The sequence below is a fragment of the Pseudophryne corroboree genome, chromosome 1 (genome assembly GCF_028390025.1).
Source record: "Pseudophryne corroboree isolate aPseCor3 chromosome 1, aPseCor3.hap2, whole genome shotgun sequence".
Classification (NCBI taxonomy): domain Eukaryota; kingdom Metazoa; phylum Chordata; class Amphibia; order Anura; family Myobatrachidae; genus Pseudophryne; species Pseudophryne corroboree.
In genome coordinates, this window is record NC_086444.1 from 315,809,586 (window position 1) to 315,833,442 (window position 23,857).

The following is a 23,857-nucleotide window of genomic DNA, read 5'->3' on the forward strand; positions in this document are numbered from 1 at the left end:
CACCAAGCAACATATTTTCGCCATATACGGTGATAATGCTTTGCTGTCACGTCCTTTCTAGCCTTTATCAGCGTAGGAATAACTTCATCCGGAATGCCTTTTTCCGCTAGGATCCGGCGTTCAACCGCCATGCCGTCAAACGCAGCCGCGGTAAGTCTTGGAACAGACAGGGCCCTTGTTGCAGCAGGTCCTGTCTGAGAGGCAGAGGCCATGGGTCCTCTGTGCGCATTTCTTGCAGTTCCGGGTACCAAGTCCTTCTTGGCCAATCCGGAACAATGAGTATTGTTCTTATTCCTCTCTTTCTTACTATTCTCAGTACCTTGGGTATGAGAGGAAGAGGAGGAAACACATATACCGACTGGTACACCCACGGTGTCACTAGGGCGTCCACAGCTATCGCCTGAGGGTCCCGTGACCTGGCGCAATATCTTTTTAGCTTTTTGTTGAGGCGGGACGCCATCATGTCCACCTGTGGCAGTTCCCATCGCTTTGCAATTTGTGTGAAGACTTCTTGATGAAGTCCCCACTCTCCCGGGTGGAGGTCGTGTCTGCTGAGGAAGTCTGCTTCCCAGTTGTCCACTCCCGGAATGAACACTGCTGACAGTGCTTGCACGTGATTCTCCGCCCACCGAAGAATCTTTGTGGCTTCCGCCATTGCCATCCTGCTTCTTGTGCCGCCCTGGCGGTTTACATGGGCGACCGCCGTAATGTTGTCTGACTGAATCAGCACTGGCCGGTTTCGAAGCAGGGGCTCTGCTTGACTCAGGGCGTTGTAAATGGCCCTTAGTTCCAATATATTTATGTGTAGAGAAGTCTCCAGACTTGACCACAGCCTTTGGAAGTTTCTTCCCTGAGTGACTGCCCCCCCATCCTCGGAGGCTTGCATCCGTTGTCACCAGGACCCAGTCCTGTATGCCGAACCTGCGGCCCTCGAGAAGGTGAGCACTCTGCAGCCACCACAGAAGAGACACCCTGGCCCTTGGGGACAGGGTGATCAGCCGATGCATCTGGAGATGCGATCCGGACCACTTGTCCAACAGATCCCACTGAAAGATCCTTGCATGGAACCTGCCGAAGGGAATGGCTTCGTATGAAGCCACCATCTTTCCCAGGACTCGCGTGCAGTGATGCACCGATACCTGTTTTGGTTTCAGGAGGTCCCTGACCAGAGATGCTAATTCCTGGGCCTACTCCAGCGGGAGAAACACCTTCTGTTCTGTGTCCAGAATCATGCCCAGGAAAAGCAGACGCGTCGTAGGAATCAGCTGCGACTTTGGAACATTCAGAATCCAGCCGTGCTGTTGCAACACTTCCTGAGAGAGTGCTACGCTGATCAACAACTGCTCTCTGGACCTCACCTTTATGAGGAGATCGTCCAAGTACGGGATAATTATAACTCCCTTTTTCCGAAGGAGTATCATCATTTCGGCCATTACCTTGGTAAATACTCTCGGTGCCGTGGACAGACCAAACGGCAACGTCTGGAATTGGTAATGACAATCCTGTACCACAAACCTGAGGTACTCCTGGTGAGGTGGGTAAACGGGGACATGCAAGTAAGCATCCTTGATGTCCAGCGACACCATAAAATCCCCCTTTTCCAGGCTTGCAATAACTGCCCTGAGCGATTCCATTTTGAACTTGAACTTCCTTATATGTGTTCAAGGATTTCAAATTTAGAATGGGTCTCACCGAACAGTCTGCTTTCGGTACCACAAACATTGTGGAATAGTAACCCCGTCCCTGTTGAAGGAGGGGGACCCTGATAATCACTTGCTGGAGGTACAGCTTGTGAATTGCCGCCAGTACTACCTCCCTTTCCATGGGGGAAGCTGGCAAGGCTGATTTGAGGTAACGGCAGGGGGGAGTCGCTTCGAATTCCAGCTTGTATCCCCGAGATACAATTTGTACAGCCCAGAGATCCACCTGTGAGCGAACCCACTGGTTGCTGAAGTTTCGGAGACGCGCCCCCACCGCACCTGGCTCCGCCTGTGGAGCCCCAACGTCATGCGGTGGACTTAGTGGAAGCAGGGGAGGACTTTTGTTCCTGGGAACTGGCTCCATGGTGCAGCTTCTTACCTCTACCCCTGCCTCTGGTAAGAAAGGATGCGCCCCTGAGCCTCTTGCCTTTCTGAGAACGAAAGGACTGCATTTGATAATACGGCGCTTTCTTAGGCTGTGAGGAAACCTGAGGCAAGAAAGTCGACTTTCCAGCTGTCGCTGTGGACACGATGTCCGATAGACCGTCCCCAAACAATTCCTCACCCTTATAAGGCAAAACCTCCATGTGTTTTTTAGAATCAGCATCTCCTGTCCATTGCCGAGTCCATAAGACCCTCCTGGCAGAAATGGACATAGCATTCATTCTAGAGCCCAGCAGGCAAATGTCCCTCTGAGCATCCCGCATATATAAGACGACGTCTTTTATATGGCCCAGGGTTAGCAAAACAGTATCCCTGTCGAGGGAATCTATGTCGTCTGACAGAGTATCTGTCCATGCTGCTACAGCACTACACATCCAGGCTGAAGCAATAGCAGGTCTCAGTAGAGTACCAGAGTGTGTATACACTGACTTCAGGATAGCTTCCTGCTTTCTATCCGCAGGCTCCTTTAGGGCGGCCGTATCCTGAGACGGCAGGGCCACCTTTTTAGATAAGCGTGTCAGCGCCTTGTCCACCCTAGGGGATGTTTCCCAACGTAACCTGTCCGTCGGCGGGAAAGGGTACGCCATCAGTAACCTCTTAGAAATCACTAGTTTCTTATCAGGGGAACTCCACGCTTCTTCACATAATTCATTTAATTCATCAGATGGGGGAAAAGTCACTGGCTGCTTTTTCTCCCCAAACATATAAACCCTCTTGGTATTAACAGGGTTAATCTCAGAAATGTGTAATACATCTTTCATTGCAATAATCATGTATCGGATGGCCTTGGTCATTTTAGACTGTAAATGTGCCTCATCATCGTCGACACTGGAGTCGGACTCCGTGATGACATCTGTGTCAACCATCTGAGATAGAGGGCGTTTATGAGCCCCTGACGGTTTCTGAGTCGCCTGGGCAGGCGCGGGCTGAGACCCCGGCTGTCCCAAGGCTGCAGCGTCATCAAACCTTTTATGTAAGGAGCTTACATTGTCGTTTAAGACCTTCCACATATCCATCCAATCAGGTGTCGGCCCCAACGGGGGCGACACCACACTTATCTGCCCTTGCTCCGCCTCCACGTAACCCTCCTCATCAAACATGTCGACACAGCCGTACCGACACACCGCACACACACAGGGAATGCTCAGACTGAGGACAGGACCCCACAAAGTCCTTTGGGGAGACAGAGAGAGTATGCCAGCACACACCACAGCGCTATATAACACAGGGATTTTCACTTATAAGTGATTACCCAATAGCTGCCTTATATGTTTTATTTGCGTCTAAATTTATGTGCCCCCCCTCTCTTTTTTACCCTTCTTGTACCTGGACACTGCCGGGGAGAGCCTGGGGAGCTGCTTCCAGCGGAGCTGTGAAGAGAAAATGGCGCTGGAGTGCTGAGGAAGAAGGCCCCGCCCCCTCAATGGCGGGCTTCTGTCCCGCTTTCTGTGTAAAAAAATGGCGGGGTTTTTTACATATATACAGTGCCAGACTGTATATATGTATTTTTATTGCCAAAAGGTACTTCAATTGCTGCCCAGGGCGCCCCCCCCAGCGCCCTGCACCCTACAGTGACCGGAGTGTGTAAGTGTGCTGGGAGCAATGGCGCACAGCTGCGGTGCTGTGCGCTACCTTAAATGAAGACAGGAGTCTTCTGCCGCCGATTTCGTCGTCTTCCACAGCTTCTGTTCTTCTGGCTCTGCGAGGGGGACGGCGGCGCGGCTCCGGGAACGGACGATCGAGGACAGGTGCCTGTGTTCGAACCCTCTGGAGCTAAAGGTGCCCAGTAGCCTAAGAAGCACAAGCTAGCTGCAAGCAGGTAGGTTTGCTTCTCTCCCCTTAGTCCCACGTAGCAGTGAGTCTGTTGCCAGCAGAAGCTCACTGAAAATAAAAAACCTAATAAATACTTTCTTTACTAGGAAGCTCAGGAGAGCCCACTAGGAGCACCCAGCTCTGGCCGGGCACAGATTCTAACTGAGGTCTGGAGGAGGGGCATAGAGGGAGGAGCCAGTGCACACCAGATAGTACCTAATCTTTTCTTTAGAGTGCCCAGTCTCCTGCGGAGCCCGTCTATTCCCCATGGTCCTTACGGAGTTCCCAGCATCCACTAGGACGTCAGAGAAAAAATAGTTTCCTTATCCGACGCTATTGCCGGTCTGAGTAATGTACCGGTATGTGTGTAAATAGACTTCAAGGTAGTTTCCTGCTTGCGATCAGCAGGATCCCTGAGAGCAGCGGTATCCTGAGACGGCAGCGCCACCTTTTTGGAAAGGAGCGTCAACGCTTTGTCCACCCTTGGGGAGGATTCCCACCGTATCCTGTCCTTTATTGGGAAAGTATACGCCATAAGAATCCTTTTGGGAATCTGCAATTTCTTGTCTGGAGTTTCCCAAGCACTTTCAAATAACTCATTTAATTCAAAAGAAGGTGGAAAAGTAACCTCAGGCTTCTTTTCTTTGAACATGTGGATCTTTGGATCAGGTACAGCGGGGTCATCTATAATATGCAGCACATCCTTTATAGCAATAATCATATAATGAATACTCTTTGCCAATTTTGGCTGCAACCTTGCATCATCATAATCGACACTGTATTCAGAATCCGTGTCGGTATCTGTGTCGACTACCTGATAAAGTGGGCGTTTTTGAGACCCAGAAGGCCCCTGTGACATAGGGAAAGGCAGGGCATGACCCCCTGTACCATCCCTGAACTCTGCTTTGTCCAAACGTTTGTGCAATAAATTCACATTTGCATTTAAAATATTCCACATATCCATCCAGTCATGTGTTGGCGTTGCCGACGGAGACACCACACTCATGCGCTCCACCTCATCCCTAGGAGAGCCTTCCGCTCCAGACACGCCGACACGCACGTACCGACACCACACACTCAGGGAAAGCTCTAATCTGGAGACAGTTCCCCCACAAGGCCCTTTGGAGAGACAGAGAGAGTATGCCAGCACACACCCAGCGCCAATACCCTGGAAAAAATTACCCAGATACAGCGCTTCTCTATATATGTACTACGCCAAATTATGTGCCACCCCTTCTTTAAAACCCTCTGTCACCGGTGATCAGCAGGGGAGAGTCCGTGGAGCCAGCTTCTCAGCGTGTGCTGTGGAGAAAATGGCGCTGGTGAGTGCTGAGGGAGAAGACCCGCCCCCTCAGTGGCGGGCTTCGGTCCCGCTCTTTTAAAACAACTGGCGGGGATTCACTGTAAATACCACAAAAAAGTGTATCTATATATGTATAGCCAGTTTTAGAGGTATACATTGCTGCCCAGGGCGCCCCGCCCCCACCCCCTCCTCACCCAACAGTGCGCGCTGTGTGTGTTCAGTGTGGGAGCAATGGCGCGCAGCGTTACCGCCGTGCGTTACCTCAGTGAAGCTCTGCAGTCTTCTGCCGCCTTTGAAGTCTTCCATCTTCCTATACTCACCCGGCTTCTATCTTCCGGCTCTGCGAGGAGGACGGCGGCGCGGCTTCGGGACGAACCGCTAGGGGATACTTGCGTTCTGACTCCCTCTGGAGCTAATGGTGTCCAGTAGCCTAAGAAGCAGAGCCTAACAATTAAATAGGTCTGCTTCTCTCTCCTCAGTCCCACGATGCAGGGAGCCTGTTGCCAGCAGGTCTCCCTGAAAATAAAAAACCTAACAAAATACTTTCAGGAAGCTCAGGAGAGCTCCCTGTAGTGCACCCAGTCTCCTCTGGGCACAGTCTTACACTGAGGTCTGGAGGAGGGGCATAGAGGGAGGAGCCAGTGCACACCCATACCTAAAGTTCTTTTTTAGTGCCCATGTCTCCTGCGGAGCCCGTCTATTCCCCATGGTCCTTACTGAGTCCCCAGCATCCTCTAGGACGTAAGAGAAATTCTATTGGTTCAATACTCTGGCCAGGGATGACCTTCAGTTTGGTCAGGCGGTTTTACAGGGGTCTCAACACTCTCCCGCCCGTTTGGGAGCTTTGTGACTTCCCCATGGTACTAAAGTACAAGACCCCAGTATTCACTAGCACGTAAAAGTAAATAGGAATTTAATACCTACTGGTAATTCCTTTTCTCCTAGTCCATAGTGGGCACCCGCCTCAGTGCTTCGTTCCTGCTTACCTGTGTACGTGTTTGGTTGGACCAACGTTGCGGTCCCATTCTGTTGTTGGGATAGCCATGCTATCCGGGTTAGGTTGGTGTTGCTATCCTCTGTTCTGGTTAGTGCCCTCCTTTTATTTCTGGTTGTGTGTTGGCTTGTTGCCTCATCACGGTTGTATTTCTTCTCTCATGTTATGTCCGTCTCCTCGGGCACAGTTTTCCTAGACTGAGTTTGGTAGGAGGGGCATAGAGGGGAGGAGCCAGTACCCTAAAAGTTTTAAAGTGCCAGACTCCAGTGGACCCGATCTATACCCCATGGTACTAAAGTACAAGACCCCAGTATCCACTATGGACTAGGAGAAAAGGAATTACCGGTAGGTATTAAATTCCTATTTTATTTTATTGCCGAAAATGTGTCTGTCGCAATGCGATGTGGATAGGACGCACCAGGAGACTGTGCTGATTAATGTGATATGACACCTGTATATCTGTGTGCAACAGAGTCTCTGAATCTGTATACGAAGTGCTACAATGTAGCAGCCACAGCTTTTTTACAATGCAAGTTTTGTAATGCTCCGTATATACACAAGTGTATTCAGCACAATCTCCTGGTGTATCCTAGTCACATCGTGTTGCGACTAAGAAGCAATTTCTTCAAAATAAAAAAAATAAAAAATACAGCTGATGTTAGCAGAGTTGCACATGACCAGGCCGCTCACTCACGCCAGGCATCTCCACTGCATGGTGTATTGAGACGTATGAGGGCACATCTGTAATTGATAAAGTAGTTTGGAATAGCTTTCAATAAGCTAAGAAAAATGACACCTAGGAAGCTAAGCAGTGTAGTACAGCGCTCAATAGGTTTCATGAAGAGGTTAGTCTTAGCAGCCACTATCAAATGAGGAGTCCTAGCCTTATAAATACCAAGGTATTAACGAATCAGATGGGCGCTCTAGGATAATCAGGGATTCAGTATATGTAAACCAACATGCAATATCAACTGAACGATGATCGTATTGAAAGTTCATAGGCTGCTGTGATTTTGCAAAACCTTTTGTCCTTTAAGTCTAAAGGTGCATACACACGGAGAGATTTTAACTATGAGAGATTCTGACGGAGCGTTTTCCCTTGAACTGGCAGTAGGAGATTTTGACTAACTTTTCCAGCGATTTTGGCTATGGGCGATTTTGGCTAACTCATTTAAGCAAGGGGATGCTTATTCTTTTCCAGCGACCTAGCCAAAATTTACTTGCCTGCACAGTCTATTTTTAGCAGCGATAGTGACCTGGCGGGGACGCGCATCGCTATCGCTGGCTGTGTACACACGGAGCGATATGCAATGACTTTCTGAGCGATTTTGACTATATAGTCAAAATCTCTCAGCTATATCACTACGTGTGTATGGACCTTTAGTGTTAGTAACACAAATGATTAAAGGTCTCTGTATTAGTATAAATGATACTTGGTTAACTTGCAAATATCTGTGCAAATAACACCCATAGGAGGGAATAGAGTAACAATACACATATGGATTTGAATAGGACTGACCACCTTTACCATTAATTGTCAACATTATCAGATGAGGAGATACAGGGCCTGATCCAGAGATTAACACATTGATCTGTGCACTGCACAGGAGTTGCACTGCACATGTGCAGATCTGGTACTGCAATGTCGCTCACAGTGCCCCAAAAGCCGTAGACTGGTTGACAGGAATAGGGAGTGTTCTAGAAACTGGGGGCATTTCAGACCCATTTTCTGGGTGTGCTGAAGCCAGTGGCTGTGTCCTTGGACGCCGCTGCACTGGGCCAGGTAGCTTGATTTTGCTGGAGATCTTGAGTAACCTAAGGGCTACGTCTTCAAACCAGCAGCGAATCAGAGAATCCAGCAGTGGGTGTCTTTTTACTTAAGAAGCTTCCTACTTTTGCATAATTTTGCACAGCTGCCGTGTACAAAGACACAGTGGGGGTCATTCCAAGTTGATCGCAGCAGGAAATTTTTTAGCAGTTGGACAAAACCATGTGCAGTGCAGGGGAGGCAGATATAACATGTGCAGAGAGAGTAAGATTTGGGTGGGTTATTTTGTTTCTGTGCAGGGTAAATACTGGCTGCTTTATTTTTAAACTGCAATTTAGATTGCAGATTGAACACACCACACCCAAATCTATCTCTCTCTGCACATGTTATATTTGCCTCCCCTGCAGTGCACATGGTTTTGCCCAACTGCTAAAAAATTTCCTGCTGTGATCAACTTGGAATGGTATACCCCCAGTGGCTCTGCCATTAACATCCACCTCTGAATCAACCCTACATTTCTGTATGGTTAGCATTCTGTACTCATATATAAACAATAAAATTTGGTTTGGCATATCCAACGTAGTTTTAAAATGTGTGATATAGTAGTACATATTGTTATGGGCCCTACACTTAGGGGTATATGCCATTGAAGCCGAAATCTGCAGTCTGCCGAAAAGACGGCAGTTTTCAACTTTTTTAGGTCAGAAGGGGTTCTGACCTATTCAATCGAACCCCAAATTATTCGACAAGTCGAGGAATTCGACTTGTCGAAAAGCACGTGGATCGGCGGAATAGCTGCCGATCTGCGTGCTTGTGTGATTTTGGCCCCCTTTTCGACCATCTCAATTCAACTTTAAAAAAAAAAAAAAAAAAGTAGAAGTGAGATGCGGGAGCAGAGATGAGGAGAGCTGCGGGCAGACGGTGGAGAGCAGCGCCGGAGGATGTGTCACAGCCGCTGCTCACAGCAGCGTCCACCCGGCTCCAGCAAGTGAGACCCCGCTTGCTGGAGCCGGGTGGACGCTGCCGTGAGTGGCGGGTGACTTGCGGGAGCAGAGACGGGGGAGAGGAGGAGACGGGGGGAGGAGGGAGACGCGCAAGAGCAGCGAGACCTCGCTTGCTGGAGCCGGGTGGATGCTGCTGTGAGCGGCGGCTGTGACATCCTCCGGCTACGCTGCTATAGCGCTGCTCTCCCCCGTCTTCCCGCGGCTCTCCTACGTCTCAGCTCCCGCATCTCAATTCGACTTTTTTTAAAGTCGAATTGAGATTGCATTGAATAGCCCAGGTCGGAATGGATCCGACTTCAATTGAATATACCCCTTAGCGCCAAGGATCTTTTTGTGCTCTTTTCCGCAAAGTATTGTGACGCACAAGCAGCTTCTGTTGATTAAAATGATATGCAGCAGGCCTATATTCTGGTGTGTGACTGCGACTGTATTTGCATACAAAATGCTATACTGCAGTGTTTTCATGGAAAACGCTTTATTGTGGCATTTCAGATGCAGATAGACCCACAATTACACACAGAATATAGGCAGAAGCTGCTTGTGCGTCCTATTACAAGACACATTTTTGTAGAAAAAAAGAAAAAAAATGTTCTGCGCTATCGACTCCCGCCACTGCATGGTGCGACTTCAAGGGCTGTTTAGCGTGGTCTTCGAAAGGCAGCTTTTCTCATCTCTAGAGCAGTGGTTCCCAAACTCGGTCCTCAAGAGCCCCAACTGTTCATGTTTTCCAGGTCTCCTCACAAGTGAAATAATTATCTCTTATCTGTGGATCTTTAAAATGTAGTCTGGGAAAATAAATCATCATCCCATTTTAATATTGAGATAATAAAGGATAATTTATAGATGTTCCAAATATTTCTCTTTGTGTGCGTCAACAAAACAGATTCTTCTCTTTTTTCCACAAACCTGATCTTTCAAATGTGTCAGTGAGTAACGAGTACACCTACTAGGTGACCTGGAAAACATGAACTCTTGGGGGTCCTTGAGGACTGAGTTTGGGAACCATTGCTCTAGACATAATATGCACTCATCAGTCTTTAGTAAGAAATAGTGAAGTACAAATCAAGAAAGTTTCAGAGCAGACCTGGTCAGCAATTGCCATTACAGTTTAGAGTCTGACACATACATCAAATAACAGTATACTTTAAATAATACAAACTTGGTATCAGATTTTCATAATTAAAAAAAAAAAAAAAAAAGTTATTGAAAGTAGCAGAAAATGAACATAATACAATGCAATGTTTTCTTACCTAATGTAAGTTTAGCAAATTCTTTGGGGAAATTCTTCTCTAGCCACTGTCTGCACTTTGTGACATCAGGCATATATTCACAGTACTGAAACAGAAATATACTCCTAAGTGACCAGCGTCATTTAACTACAGAAGCATAGAAATACAAAAAAATAATATTTACAGCGCTCAATGGAATTGGAGAGCCTCCCAACTGTAAAAGATTGGTTCAAGATCCTCTCTTTAATTCTATTATAATTAGTGTGGGGACACTAATTATATTGGGGTATGGTGGGGGCAGGAGTACAAGCTGGAGCCCTCAGTTAAATTTAACCAAGCCCCACAGGAGAGGATAGAGAAGAATGAATGAGGAGGAGAAATGGACAATGCTGAAATATCAAATCATAAATACAACAATAGACAGTGGCGAAAAGAACAGGCGTCCATTGTCCCCCAATGAACTGTAAGAATATGACCAATCTAAAAATTCTTTCCAAAACTGGCTTTCCTGGATTCAAACACATGAAATCATAGAATCAGGTAAATAAACTGTGTGAACAGAGGAACAAGTTGTGGCCTTACAAAGCTGGTCTGCCAAACCTCCATGCCATCTGTGCTGAGCTATGGCTATACCTAAAACCTGGACCGTTGGGCTGTTTGAGGACCACGTTTAAGAGCCTCTGATGCTGTAAACCGGTTCAGAAACATATCAATCTTCCTATAGATCGTCAAAAAGAACATTAATTATCAATGTATTATTGTTTTGGGCAGGAAAACGGTGTCCTATTATCAGAAGTGAATACTGCTCTTTAGGACAGCTTAGCCCAGGCCTGGCTGACCTGTGGCTCTCCAGCTCTCGCGAAACTACACATCCCAGCATGCTCTGCCACAGTTTTAGCATTATGTAACAGCAAAAGTGTAGCAGGGCATGCTGGGACTTGTAGTTTCACAATAGCTGGAGAGCCACAGGTTGGGTTGGCCTTTCCTAACCGCTACTGGCACCTATCTGTGTATGCCCCTATTTTGAGCCCTTACGTAAAATCTGGGTGTGGACTGTCAATACACCCAAATAGCTGTTTAATCGCTCTTCAATTAAAACTCAAAAAGGTGTAGCCTTGCATATCAATGGCCTGAGAAAACTGGAGGACGGGGGGTGACATTACAAGTGTTAAGACCCCTTTCACACCGCCTGAGGCGGGTCGCACCCGGGAGCCTGACACGGGAGCTCCCAGGGTGCGACCCGCCTCAGGTGCCTTTCACACCACAGTTAGCATACCGGCATGTTGCTGACGTCAGTGGTGACGGCGCTTGGAGATTACATGATCTCCAAGCGCCGCTCGTACTCAAACAGTGAACGGGAAACGGGTCGCATCAACCCGGCTCCCGTTCACACCGCACAGCGAGCTGGGTTGAACACGAGTACAACCCTGCTCAAGAGCAGGGTTGAAATACCAGGTTAATCGACCCGGTACTTCAACCCTGGTACCTTTCACACCGCACATGAACACGGGTTATGCGCGTTCATGTGCCGAAAACCTGTGGTCAGAGGTGCTGGTGTGAAAGGGGTGTTATATCGACAAATGAATTGAGAGGTCACACCCACTGCTGAATGTAGTATTTATTAAGGGAAAAAATTCTTACCTCTGTTGGCAATGAACACACTATAGAGGAAAAAAAAATAATATACAGAGATAAATATGCAGATAAGAATGTAGATTCATCAAATCTATAAAGAAAATATATTATTATTATTAAACTACGCAAAATATGATGAGCAAGACAGAAAAAAAGCGGAAAGGTATAAATGAGAGTCCAAGCAATGTATTTCACACAAGGAAATAGCTTTACTAAAGATTCTATAATTAAAAAGTAAAGGTGTTTCCCATAGCAACCAGATGCTAGCTAACATTTTATCTACTACATAGAAAATGTTAGCTAAAAACCGATTGGTTGACATGGGTAATAACTTTCATTTCTTTTTTAGAAGTTTAGTCAATCTTCCCCAAGGTGTAATATTTACTCAAAGCAAATAAGAAAACAATTAGAAGGGAAAACAAGTGTGGGAACAGAGTTAAGGTCCATACACATTAGACGATGTCGCTCTGTGAGCGACATCGTCTAATGTTTCCCCCTCCCGGGCCGGCGGCCGACTATACACACTGAGCGATAGGACTGCTCATATCGCTCAGTGACGTCACGCCCCCGCCAGCCCTGCATGAAGGTCGTGGACGACAGTCCACATCCTTCATGCATGCCATACCGACAGCGACGATCGTTGCCGACCCGCGGGGCCGCGCATCGGTCGTCGCTGGCGGCATACACACTTGACGATAAAATGAGCGACGTCGCTCAAGGAGGGGGAAAATGAGCGACGTCGGTCATTTTATCGTAAAGTGTGTACGGACCTTTAGGCGTTTAGACGCATCATTGCGAAAGCTATCCAATATCACATATGCTATGAATACTTCAAAATAATACTAGAAAGACGTCACTACCAGTAAGGCTGCCAGAAGCATTAAATAAATAAATAAATACATACAACAAAAATAAAATAAGATTTTAAACCTACCGGTAAATCTTTTTCTCCTAGTCCGTAGAGAATGCTGGGGACTCCGTAAGGACCATGGGGAATAGACGGGCTCCGCAGGAGACATGGGCACTAAAAAGAACTTTAGGTATGGGTGTGCACTGGCTCCTCCCTCTATGCCCCTCCTCCAGACCTCAGTTAGAGAAACTGTGCCCAGAGGAGATGGACAGTACGAGTAAAGGATTTTGGAAATCTAAGGGCAAGATTCATACCAGCCACACCGTATAACTTGGACTATACGAACCAGTCAACAGTATGAAACAAAACATCATCAGTCAAAGACCGATCAGAACTGCAACAAAAAACCCTTGTGCAAGCAATAACCATATACAAGTCTTGCAGAATGAAGTCCGCACTGGGACGGGCGCCCAGCATCCTCTACGGACTAGGAGAAAAAGATTTACCGGTAGGTTTAAAATCTTATTTTCTGTTACGTCCTAGAGGATGCTGGGGACTCCGTAAGGACCATGGGGATTATACCAAAGCTCCAGCCCGGCGGGAGAGTGCGGATGACTCTGCAGCACCGATTGAGCAAACATGAGGTCCTCATCAGCCAAGGTATCAAACTTGTACAACTTAGCAAAAGTGTTTGAACCTGACCAAGTAGCTGCTCGGCAAAGCTGTAATGCCGAGACTCCTCGGGCAGCCGACCAAGAAGAGCCCACCTTCCTAGTGGAATGGGCCTTTACCGAATTTGGCAATGGCAATCCAGCCGTAGCATGAGCCTGCTGAATCGTGTTACAGATCCAGCGAGCAATAGTCTGCTTAGAAGCAGGAGCGCCAACCTTGTTGGCTGCATACAGGACAAACAGGGCCTCTGTTTTCCTAACCCGAGCGGTTCTGGCCACATAAATTTTCAATGCCCTGACCACATCCAGGGACGCGGAATCCTTCACGTCCCTTGTAGCCACAGGCACCACAATAGGTTGGTTCATATGAAAAGAAGAAACCACCTTACGCAAAAATTGAGGACGAGTCCGCAACTCAGCTCTATCTACATGGAAAATCAGATCAGGGCTTTTGTGAGACAAAGCCGCCAACTCAGACACTCGCCGTGCCGAGGCCAAGGCCAACAACATGACCACTTTCCAAGTGAGATACTTCAATTCAACTGTTTGAAAAGGTTCAAACCAGTGAGACTTAAGAAAACGTAACACCACGTTAAGGTCCCATGGTGCCACCGGAGGCACAAAAGGAGGCTGTATATGCAGCACCCCTTTCACAAAAGTCTGGACTTCCGGAAGAGAAGCCAATTCCTTTTGTAATAAAATGGATAGGGCCGAAATCTGAACCTTAATGGAGCCTAATTTTAGGCCCAAATTCACTCCAGTTTGCAGGAAGTGAAGAAAACGGCCCAGATGGAACTCTTCCGGAGGAGCAGTCCTGGCTTCGCACCTAGACACATACTTCCTCCATATACGGTGATAATGTTTCGCTGTCACCTCCTTCCTAGCCTTTATCAGAGTAGGAATGACCTCATCCGGAATGCTCTTCTCCGCTAGGATCCTGCGTTCAAACGCCATGCCGTCAAACGCAGACGCGGTAAGTCCTGGAACAGACAAGGCCCTTCTTGTAACAGGTCTTCCCTGAGAGGAAGAGGCCACGGATCCTCTGTGAGCATTTCCTGCAGATCCGGATACCAGGCCCTTCGAGGCCAATCTGTAGCAATGAGAATTGTCTGTACACCTCTTCGTCTTATGATTCTCAGTATTTTTGAGATGAGAGGAAGACGAGGGAACACATAGACCGAATGAAACACCCACGGTGTCACCAGTGCGTCCACTGCAACCGCCTGAGGGTCCCTTGACCTGGCGCAATATCTCGGAAGTTTCTTGTTGAGGCGTGATGCCATCATGTCTATTTGAGGCAGACCCCACTGACTTACAATTTCTGCGAAGACTTCCTGATGAAGTCCCCACTCTTCGGGATGCAGATAGTGTCTGCTTAGGAAGTCTGCTTCCCAGTTGTCCACTCCTGGAATGAAGACTGCTGTCAGAGCGCTGACATGACTCTCCGCCCATCGAAGAATCTTTGAGGCTTCTGCCATTGCGACTCTGCTCCTTGTGCCGCCTTGGCGGTTTACATGAGCCACTGCTGTGATGTTGTCTGACTGAATCAGAACCGGTAGACCTCGAAGTAAGGTCTCTGCTTGCCGAAGGCCATTGTATATGGCCCTTAATTCCAGCACATTTATGTGCAGACAAGCTTCCTGGCTTGACCACAGACCCTGGAAGTTTCTTCCCTGGGTGACTGATCCCCAGCCTCGGAGGCTCGCGTCCGTGGTTACCAGAACCCAGTCCTGAATGCCGAACCTGCGACCCTCTACAACCACCACAGGAGAGATACCCTGGCCCTGGGGGACAGGCTGATCATTTGATGAATCTGTAGATGTGATCCGGACCACTTGTCCAGAAGGTCCCATTGAAAAGTCCTCGCATGGAACCTGCCGAAAGGAATGGCCTCGTAAGACGCCACCATTTGTCCCAGAACTCGAGTGCAGTGATGCACCGACACCCTTTCTGGCTTCAACGGGTCCCTGACCAAGCCCTGAAGTTCCTGGGCCTTTTCCATCGGGAGAAAGACCCTCTTTTGTTCCATGTCCAGAATCATGCTTAAGAAAGGCAATCGGGTCGTTGGGACTAACTGTGACTTCAGGAGATTGAGAATCCAGCCGTGCTGTTGCAACACCCTCAGGGAGAGTGATACACTGTCCAGCAACTGTTCTCTCGATCTCGCTTTTATCAGGAGATCGTCCAAGTATGGGATAATTGTGACACCCTGCTTGCGCAGGAGCACCATCATTTCTGCCATTAATTTGGTAAAAATCCTCGGGGCCGTGGAAAGCCCAAACGGCAACGTCTGAAATTAGTAATGACAATCCTGCACCACAAACCTCAGGAACGCCTGATGAGGTGGATATATGGGGACATGAAGGTATGCATCCTTTATGTCTAGGGACACCATATAATCCCCCCCCTTCCAGGCTGGCGATGACCGCTCTGAGCGATTCCATCTTGAACCTCTTTAAGTATAGGTTTAAGGATTTTAAATTCAGAATGGGTCTGACCGAACTGTCCGGCTTCGGGACCACAAACAGGGTTAAATAATAGCCCATCCCTTGCTGAAGCAGGGGAACTTTGACCACCACTTGCTGAAGGCACAATTTTTGAATTGCCGCCAAAACTACCTCCCTCTCCGGTGAAGAAGCCGGCAGTACCGATTTGAAAAACCGGCGAGGAGGCACCTATTCGAATTCCAGCCTGTATCCCTGAGAAACAATGTCTATTGACCAGGGATCCACCTGAGAGTGAACCCAGACATGGCTGAAAAGTCGAAGACGTGCCCCCACTGGGGCGGGTTCCCTCAACGGAGCCCCAGCGTCATGCGGTGGATTTAGTAGAAGCCGGGGAGGACTTCTGTTCCTGGGAACTGGCAGCTTTTTTCCCCTTGCCCTTACCTCTGGCAAGAAAGGAAGATCCCCGAGCTCTCTTGGATTTATGCGACCGAAAGGACTGCATCTGATAATGTGGCGCTTTCTTCGGCTGTGAGGAAACATAAGGCAAAAAATTTGATTTACCTGCAGTAGCCGTGGAAACTAGGTCCGTGAGACCTTCCCCAAACAATTCCTCACCCTTGTAAGGCAAAACCTCCATATGCCGTTTCGAGTCAGCATCACCCGTCCACTGTCGGGTCCACAGGGCTCGCCTGGTGGAAATCGCCATAGCGTTCGCTCTGGAATCCAGTATGCCCACATCCCTCTGAGCATCTCTCATATAAAGGACCGCATCCTTAATATGACCCAGGGTCAATAAAATAGTTTCCTTATCCATCGTATCCATATCAGCAGATAAGGTATCAGTCCACGCTATTACAGCACTACAAACCCAAGCCGACGCTATTGCCGGTCTGAGTAATGTACCAGTATGTGTGTAAATTGACTTCAAGGTAGTCTCCTGCTTGCGATCAGCAGGATCCCCAAGGGTTGCGGTATCCTGAGACGGCAGCGCTACCTTTTTGGAAAGGCGTGTCAACGCTTTGTCCACCCTTGGGGAGGATTCCCACCGTATCCTGTCCTTTATAGGGAAAGGATACGCCATAAGAATCCTTTTGGGAATCTGCAGTTTCTTGTCTGGAGTTTCCCAAGCACTCTCAAATAACTCATTTAGTTCATATGAAGATGGAAAAGTAACCTCAGGCTTCTTTTCTTTAAACATGTGGAGCCTCGTGTTAGGTACAGAGGGGTCATCTGTGATATGTAGCACATCCCTTATAGCCATAATCATATAATGAATACTTTTAGCCAATTTTGGCTGCAACCTCGCATCATCATAGTCGACACTGGAGTCAGAATCCGTGTCGGTATCCATGTCTACTACTGGAGAAAGTGGACGTTTTTGAGACCCAGACGGCCCCTGTGATATAGGGAAAGGCAGGGCATGACCCCCTGTACCTTCCCTGGACTCTGCTTTGTCCAACCGTTTGTGCAATAAATTCACATTTGCATTTAAAACATTCCACATATCCAACCAGTCAGGTGTTGGCGTTGCCGACGGGGACACCACACTCATGCGCTCCACCTCATCCTTAGAAGAGCCTTCTGCTTTAGACATGCCGACACGTACGTACCGACACTCCACACACTCCGGGAAATCTCTAATCTGGAGACAGTTCCCCCACCAGGCCCTATGGAGAGACAGAGAGTCTGCCAGCACACACCCAGCGCCAATAACCCTGGTAAAAAATACCCAGATAAAGCACACACACATATATATATATATAAAATTGGCCATTGAGAAAGGCACGAGTGAGCAACCAGTTGCGCGACATTGTGTACTAGCTCGACATACGGTAGCCAGTATGCGAGCTATTATTATAGATCAGGTGCCAGCATCACACCGTGGTGGGGATCGGAACAAAATCCTACTGCAACGTGAAAGCAGGTGGATTTTTGTTCTAAACACACTCTCACCACGTGGTTTGAATGAGACCTTAGGTCTCCAATGCTTTTTATGATTATTGCGATTGTATACTTCAGCTTATCATGCCTATAGTAGCATTATATCTATTAGAGCCTGCGGCTAATATGTCTCCTACTGCACAGTTTGCCAGTTATTGTTATAAGACATCTCATATGTTTATTCAACCACGTAATGGTAGCGCACTACATGTTTACTGGTTTCATTTACAATATGACTAAAACCATTAGGGATTTTCTCTTTGATCAGCACTGACATGATCAGTGTATTCATTTTTATACCGCACTTTGTATGTCTTTTTATGTATTATTGTCTGTATTTGCACTGTTGTTTCCATGTCTTTAATGACACAGTATTGTATCTGGTTTGTTTGTAGTTGCTGGGCAACACAGACGTGACTTCCGGGATCGGCTCCCTGCCCGGCGCCGTCTGCTGACGTCAGTGCCCTGCGATCCGTGGACAGCACGGACGGACGCGGCGTCTGCGGCGGTATCGGACAGGTGAGTGTAATCCTGTCAATGATTACCTGTTACACTGGGTATAAATGTCTTGTACGTGTATATGTATTCATGTATGGTTTGTCCCTGAAGACGGGGCTTGTTCCCCGAAACGCCGTAGGACTACAATAAAAGTTCTTCATACTGCATAATCTCGACTGCTGAGTGCCGCTGATTTCCCCTTCTAATATTATATATATATATATATATATATATATATATATATACATACATATACATATACATACACACACACACATACATATATATACATACACTGCGCCAAATAAGTGCCCCCCCCCCTTCTTTAAAACCCTCTGTCACCGGTGATCAGCAGGGGAGAGTCCGGGGAGCCAGCTTCTCAGCGTGTGCTGTGGAGGAATATGGCGCTGGTGAGTGCTGAGGTACAAGCTCCGCCCCCTCAGCAGCAGGCTTCGGTCCCGCTCTATTTTAAACAAACTGGCGGGGATCTCTTAAATATACCACAACCAAGTGTATATACAGTATTTAGCCAGACCTAGAGGTTTTAACATTGCTGCCCAGGGCACCCCCCCCTGCGCCCTGCACCCAACAGTGTGCGCTGTGTGTGTTCTGTGTGGGAGCAATGGCGCGCAGCGTTACCGCTACGCGTTACCTCAGTGAAGCTCTGAAGTCTTCTGCCGCCTCTTAAGTCTTCTATCTTCTTATACTCACCTGGCTTCTATCTTCCGGCTCTGCGAGGAGGACGGAGGCGCAGCTCCGGGACGAACCGCGAGGGGAGACCTGCGTTCTGACTCCCTCTGGAGCCAATGGTGTCCAGTAGCCTAAGAAGCAGAGCCTAACAATTAAGTAGGTCTGCTTCTCTCTCCTCAGTCCCACGATGCAGGGAGCCTGTTGCCAGCAGGTCTCCCTGAACATAAAAAAAAACTAACAAAATACTTTTATTCCAGGAAGCTCAGGAGAGCTCCCTGTAGTGCACCCAGTCTCCTCTGGGCACAGTATTAAACTGAGGTCTGGAGGAGGGGCATAGAGGGAGGAGCCAGTGCACACCCATACCTAAAGTTCTTTTTAGTGCCCATGTCTCCTGCGGAGCCCGTCTATTCCCCATGGTCCTTACGGAGTCCCCAGCATCCTCTAGGACGTAATAGAAAATAATAGTAATAATACGCAATTACAAAGTTTACAACATTTGCATTTATTATCCAACATGATCTGTATCAGTTATGCTGGACAATCTGCTGATATTGGGCGAATCGGCCAGATAATTGTAGTGTGTATGCCACACACTACAATTATCTGGCCGATTCGCCCAATATCAGCAGATTGTCCAGATAATTGCAGAGTGTATGCGGGCGACTGTTCCGAAAATAGCAATCTGTCGGGCATGCCAGATCATCCAGCATGTCCGTAAAATGCAATATTTTCTAAGGAGAAAGTCAGCTGCATCGGGCAGTGTATGCCCAACCACGGCCAACCAACAGACATTTCCCCTGTTCCTTCACGTGAGAAGGAACGGGGAAATACCTTCTCCCCAAGGTCTGTGGCGGAGATAAAAGGCCTGTCACTCTGACAGGCATTTTGTATGCACGTATATGCCCAGCATTAGACGTGTATTGTTTGCTATGGATTACTGTACATTTGTACTTTTTTCACCTAAATGCAAGCACAAAAAAAAAAAAAAAAAATGCTGCACCAACTTTATGCCAACCATTCAACTTATTCTGTCCAACTAAAACAGTGCTCCACACACCTAACCAACTTTTTCTTCAGACCATTCAACTTCTCTCCAACTTGTGATGCCACAGAAGTAGACAGACGGTGTCTGAATGCATCTGCATGTTGTAAATACATTTTAAATACATTTTTGAACAAACAAATGTTTAATATCAGTATATGTAGTAATTTACTACTTTTAAACTGAGGGCATTTTACTAACAAATATGCAGAGAGAAAAGAATGATGGCTACGCCATTTAGCTACCACTGCAAATTGATCACTGGAGCATCCCTAAACTGATCTCATATTTATGAAGGTGCTCCTGCATTGTAATCCTCAAAACAATAATGCTCAAAACAAAAGGCCAGGTACACACTAGCGCGATAGCAGCAGGACTTGCTGTGTCCGAACAACAAATTTTTAATATCACCTGGTGTGTATGCGTGTTACCATGGGTCGCATGCGAAAAACCAAAAGATTCCATGTGCGACCCGGTCCATTGTAATGAAGGACAGAACGAGAGATCGTTCATTACAATAGGTTATGTGTACCAGCAATCTGCTACGGTCAGGGGTGAAGGGAAATTGTCTCGACCATCGGCACAATTGCCGGGCGTGCAGGTGGGTACCCACCTAAGGGGCAGCCACAAGATTTACCACACAGCTGCATGCTACGTCCCGAGGGTGCACTTACAGATCGTGTCCTCATACATGCAGCCTCAATACGTCATGCAGCGCAAGATGCCTGGCGCGAGAGCCAGCAGGTCCCGAGCAACTCTGCCCACGCCGTGTGTCTTTTTTGCCGAAAATGCGTCTTAGTTGCAACACAATGTGACTAGGACGCATGAGGAGACTGTGCTGATTAATTTAATATCCGACACTTGTCTATTGTATAACAGAGTCTGTATATGGAGCAGAACAGAACTTGTATTGACAAAAAACTGCAGCTGCTACACTGTAGCACTTCACATACAGATTCAGAGACTCCGTTGCACACAGATATACAGGTGTCATATCAGATTAATCAGCAGTCTCCTTGTGCGTCCTAGTCACATTGTGTTGAGACTAACATGCATTTTCCACAAAAAAAAAAAGAAGCAAAAAAAAGATGCCATCAGTAGAGATTCTCATGCAACCTGGCGTGCCAAGAAGGGGCTATTTGGCGCGACTGCAGCAAAGATTTATGAGGACACATCTCGAACTCTGATTTTTCCTCGCTGAGAAATCAGAGTTAAGGGCACCGTTTTAACTGCACAGGTCTGAGAACTTAACCTGGGAGCTATAAGTTAAAGTGTGTCAGCCGTAAACTTACCACACGTGAAAAATTCCAAATAATTGTATAGCTCTGGGATTTAAACCCTGGAGCTGCAGCTATCTGAATCTGCCTCTAAATGTAAAGAAAAAACTGGAATGGAACAGCACACCATTATGTTCATTTAACCAACACTTGCGTTTTCCATATTAAAGCAGTAAGTACACACTAAAAACATAAGTGACCTCAGAAAGAAATACAAATTAATAAAAAAAATATGATGTATAATTTGCAACATGGAAATAAAACAAATGTTTTGAATTACCTCCACAGTAAAGGACTTTTAGTGGATAATCAGCATCCAACCTGGGGATTCTCACTTCTGGTTTACAATCAGGTATTGACTCTAAATTCTCAGTTGCTGTACTAGCCATCTCCGAGATCTAAAGTAATTAATTTAAAATTAACACAACACACACGTAATAATTAAAACAAAAAAAAACAAAAAATGTTTTCACATTACTTTTTATAATAGTTAAAAAAAAATATATTGTTACAAAGAAAACTTGCTAATTTCTTTAAATCAAAAACATTACAAATTAAGCATCTCTCTGCCTACTGGAAGGTCAACATTAATAATAACAATAAGTACACACCACAGTATTTCAGATCTTTGGTGGAGATTCAGCAGTTCTGGGAGCCCATAGCTCCAATCTAAAGTGACAGGAGCTATTCAATTGTTTGCGCAACCAGCCCCTCACTCGCCCTGGCGGCCACATTCTTGCACCCAAAACACACAGTATGAACAGCATAAAGTAGCTTCTCCCATGCTAAGTGCCAGGTGTGCTGCAGTAAAGGTGTGCGTGATACTAGTGCCAAGCCCCAAAGCCCAACTTTACACGGATTTCTGCTTGCACCTCAGGAGTAGGAGCAGAAATCCACAATACGTGCAGCCTCAGGGCTGGGCACCTGAACGATTTGAATAGCTTCTGGTCACTTTAGACGGGAGCCCAAAACCATTGCATCGAACCCTTAAAGCTGAAGTACAGTAGTTAATAATAATTAAAAAATAAAATAAATAAGGCTACTTTACATACATGTGGATGTGCAGTGTTTATTAAATCCTCTGAAAACAGCTATATGAACACATTACGTAATAGGGATATGTATTGAAAGGGTACCACAGCAGATATTAGTAATATATGCTGCCTTCCCTTGGTTATCGATTGCATAGGTAGTCCACATAGGTTCTATTTGAACCACGTGAATGCCAAGTGTATCATGCTCTGGAAAGCTTACCTTGACAATCAAAAGATAAAGCTTTTCATGGCATTAAAGACTGTAACCTTTACATTTTCAGGACATCTTTATGGAGAGGGTTCCGAAGGATCCCACCCCATTAACTAAAACTCACACATGGGATGTCTAATAACACCACATTGCAAAATAAGGTCCGGTATCGAATCACTTAACTTTTTTTCTCTTTACGGACATGGGCTCTGCAAAAGATTTTTGATACATACTCCTATAAATAATTTCTTATTGATGCAATAAACCATGCTTATCAGGTGAAAAAACGCAGCCAGTGATAAACCAGCCCCGATAATGTCATTAGTAGTCTTGCAATAAGATACACAACAGAACTGTTCCACTCAATGGCAAACAGTACTATAAAGTCCAAGTAATTAACTAGATTACCTAATAGTCTGTTTTATACTTTGTTAGCCCAATTAGGCTACAGTAACTACAGTGTGGCTAACTTGCAGAGCAGGGGGAGTGGTGCAGTAGGGGGGACAGCCACACGGTGCCCGTTATCCTGACAGCAGCAGCGTCCTGGATAATGAGTGTGTGACAGCAGGGTGTGACAGTCCGGCTAATAATTGGCCTGAAGACTGTTCTACACCAGGAGTGTGCACATTAGCCGGTCTCGGTATGAGTCATATGCTGGCGCCACAGGCACCATCAGCCCCAGCACACACCGTGCGCACACCCCCATCCCTCTAACAGGGGGATCCTTTCACACAGCATCCGCCCTCCATTACCCAGGCAGCCGGGCGCCACTGTGCTCTCAGCCGCTGGTGTCCCGGTCACATGCAGCAACAGCAGAATATAGCTCCGTCCCCAACGCGTGGAAATCGCCGATCGCTCTGCTACTCTCTGCTGCTGCGCCTGCAGGACTTCCGTCGCCTAATGGCAGCTGTCATCGGCATGTGATCCTACTTCCGCCATGTCACAGGCGCCATCTTGCTACACCCTTTTGTCTGAGATTAAATCATATGGTCATCTTCAGCGTCATTTAAGTCTGGGATTTTTTTTGTGTTTTTATCATTTGACTTTACTGAGGACTCTAGTTAATAACAAGCCGTAACCACTTATCACAGCTGTTTGTGACCATCTATCCCAACATTATAGTCATACTTGCCTACCTGACCCTCTCCATGAGGGAGAAAATGCTCTGTTCCTGGACTTTCCTGGTAATGTATGATTCCCATCACCTGTGGTGAAACATCTTTCTCTGACGTCCTAGTGGATGCTGGGAACTCCGTAAGGACCATGGGGAATAGCGGGCTCCGAAGGAGGCTGGGCACTCTAGAAAG

The 23,857-nt window shown here is 47.0% G+C and overlaps 1 protein-coding gene across 1 annotated transcript in view; it reads right to left on the minus strand.

Moving 5' to 3' along the window:
• The window catches only part of DENR (density regulated re-initiation and release factor), a 76,779-nt gene extending 53,296 nt beyond the window's left edge, over positions 1-23,483 (minus strand). Inside the window, exons 1-4 of the mRNA XM_063964568.1 lie at positions 23,303-23,483; positions 21,586-21,703; positions 11,896-11,915; positions 10,276-10,360 (exon numbers count right to left, since the gene is read on the minus strand). Of these exons, the coding sequence (XP_063820638.1) occupies positions 10,276-10,360; positions 11,896-11,915; positions 21,586-21,694 (214 nt within the window). The 5' untranslated portion in view covers positions 21,695-21,703; positions 23,303-23,483. The remainder of the gene's footprint in view (positions 1-10,275; positions 10,361-11,895; positions 11,916-21,585; positions 21,704-23,302) is intronic.
• Between the last annotated feature and the right edge of the window lie 374 nt (positions 23,484-23,857).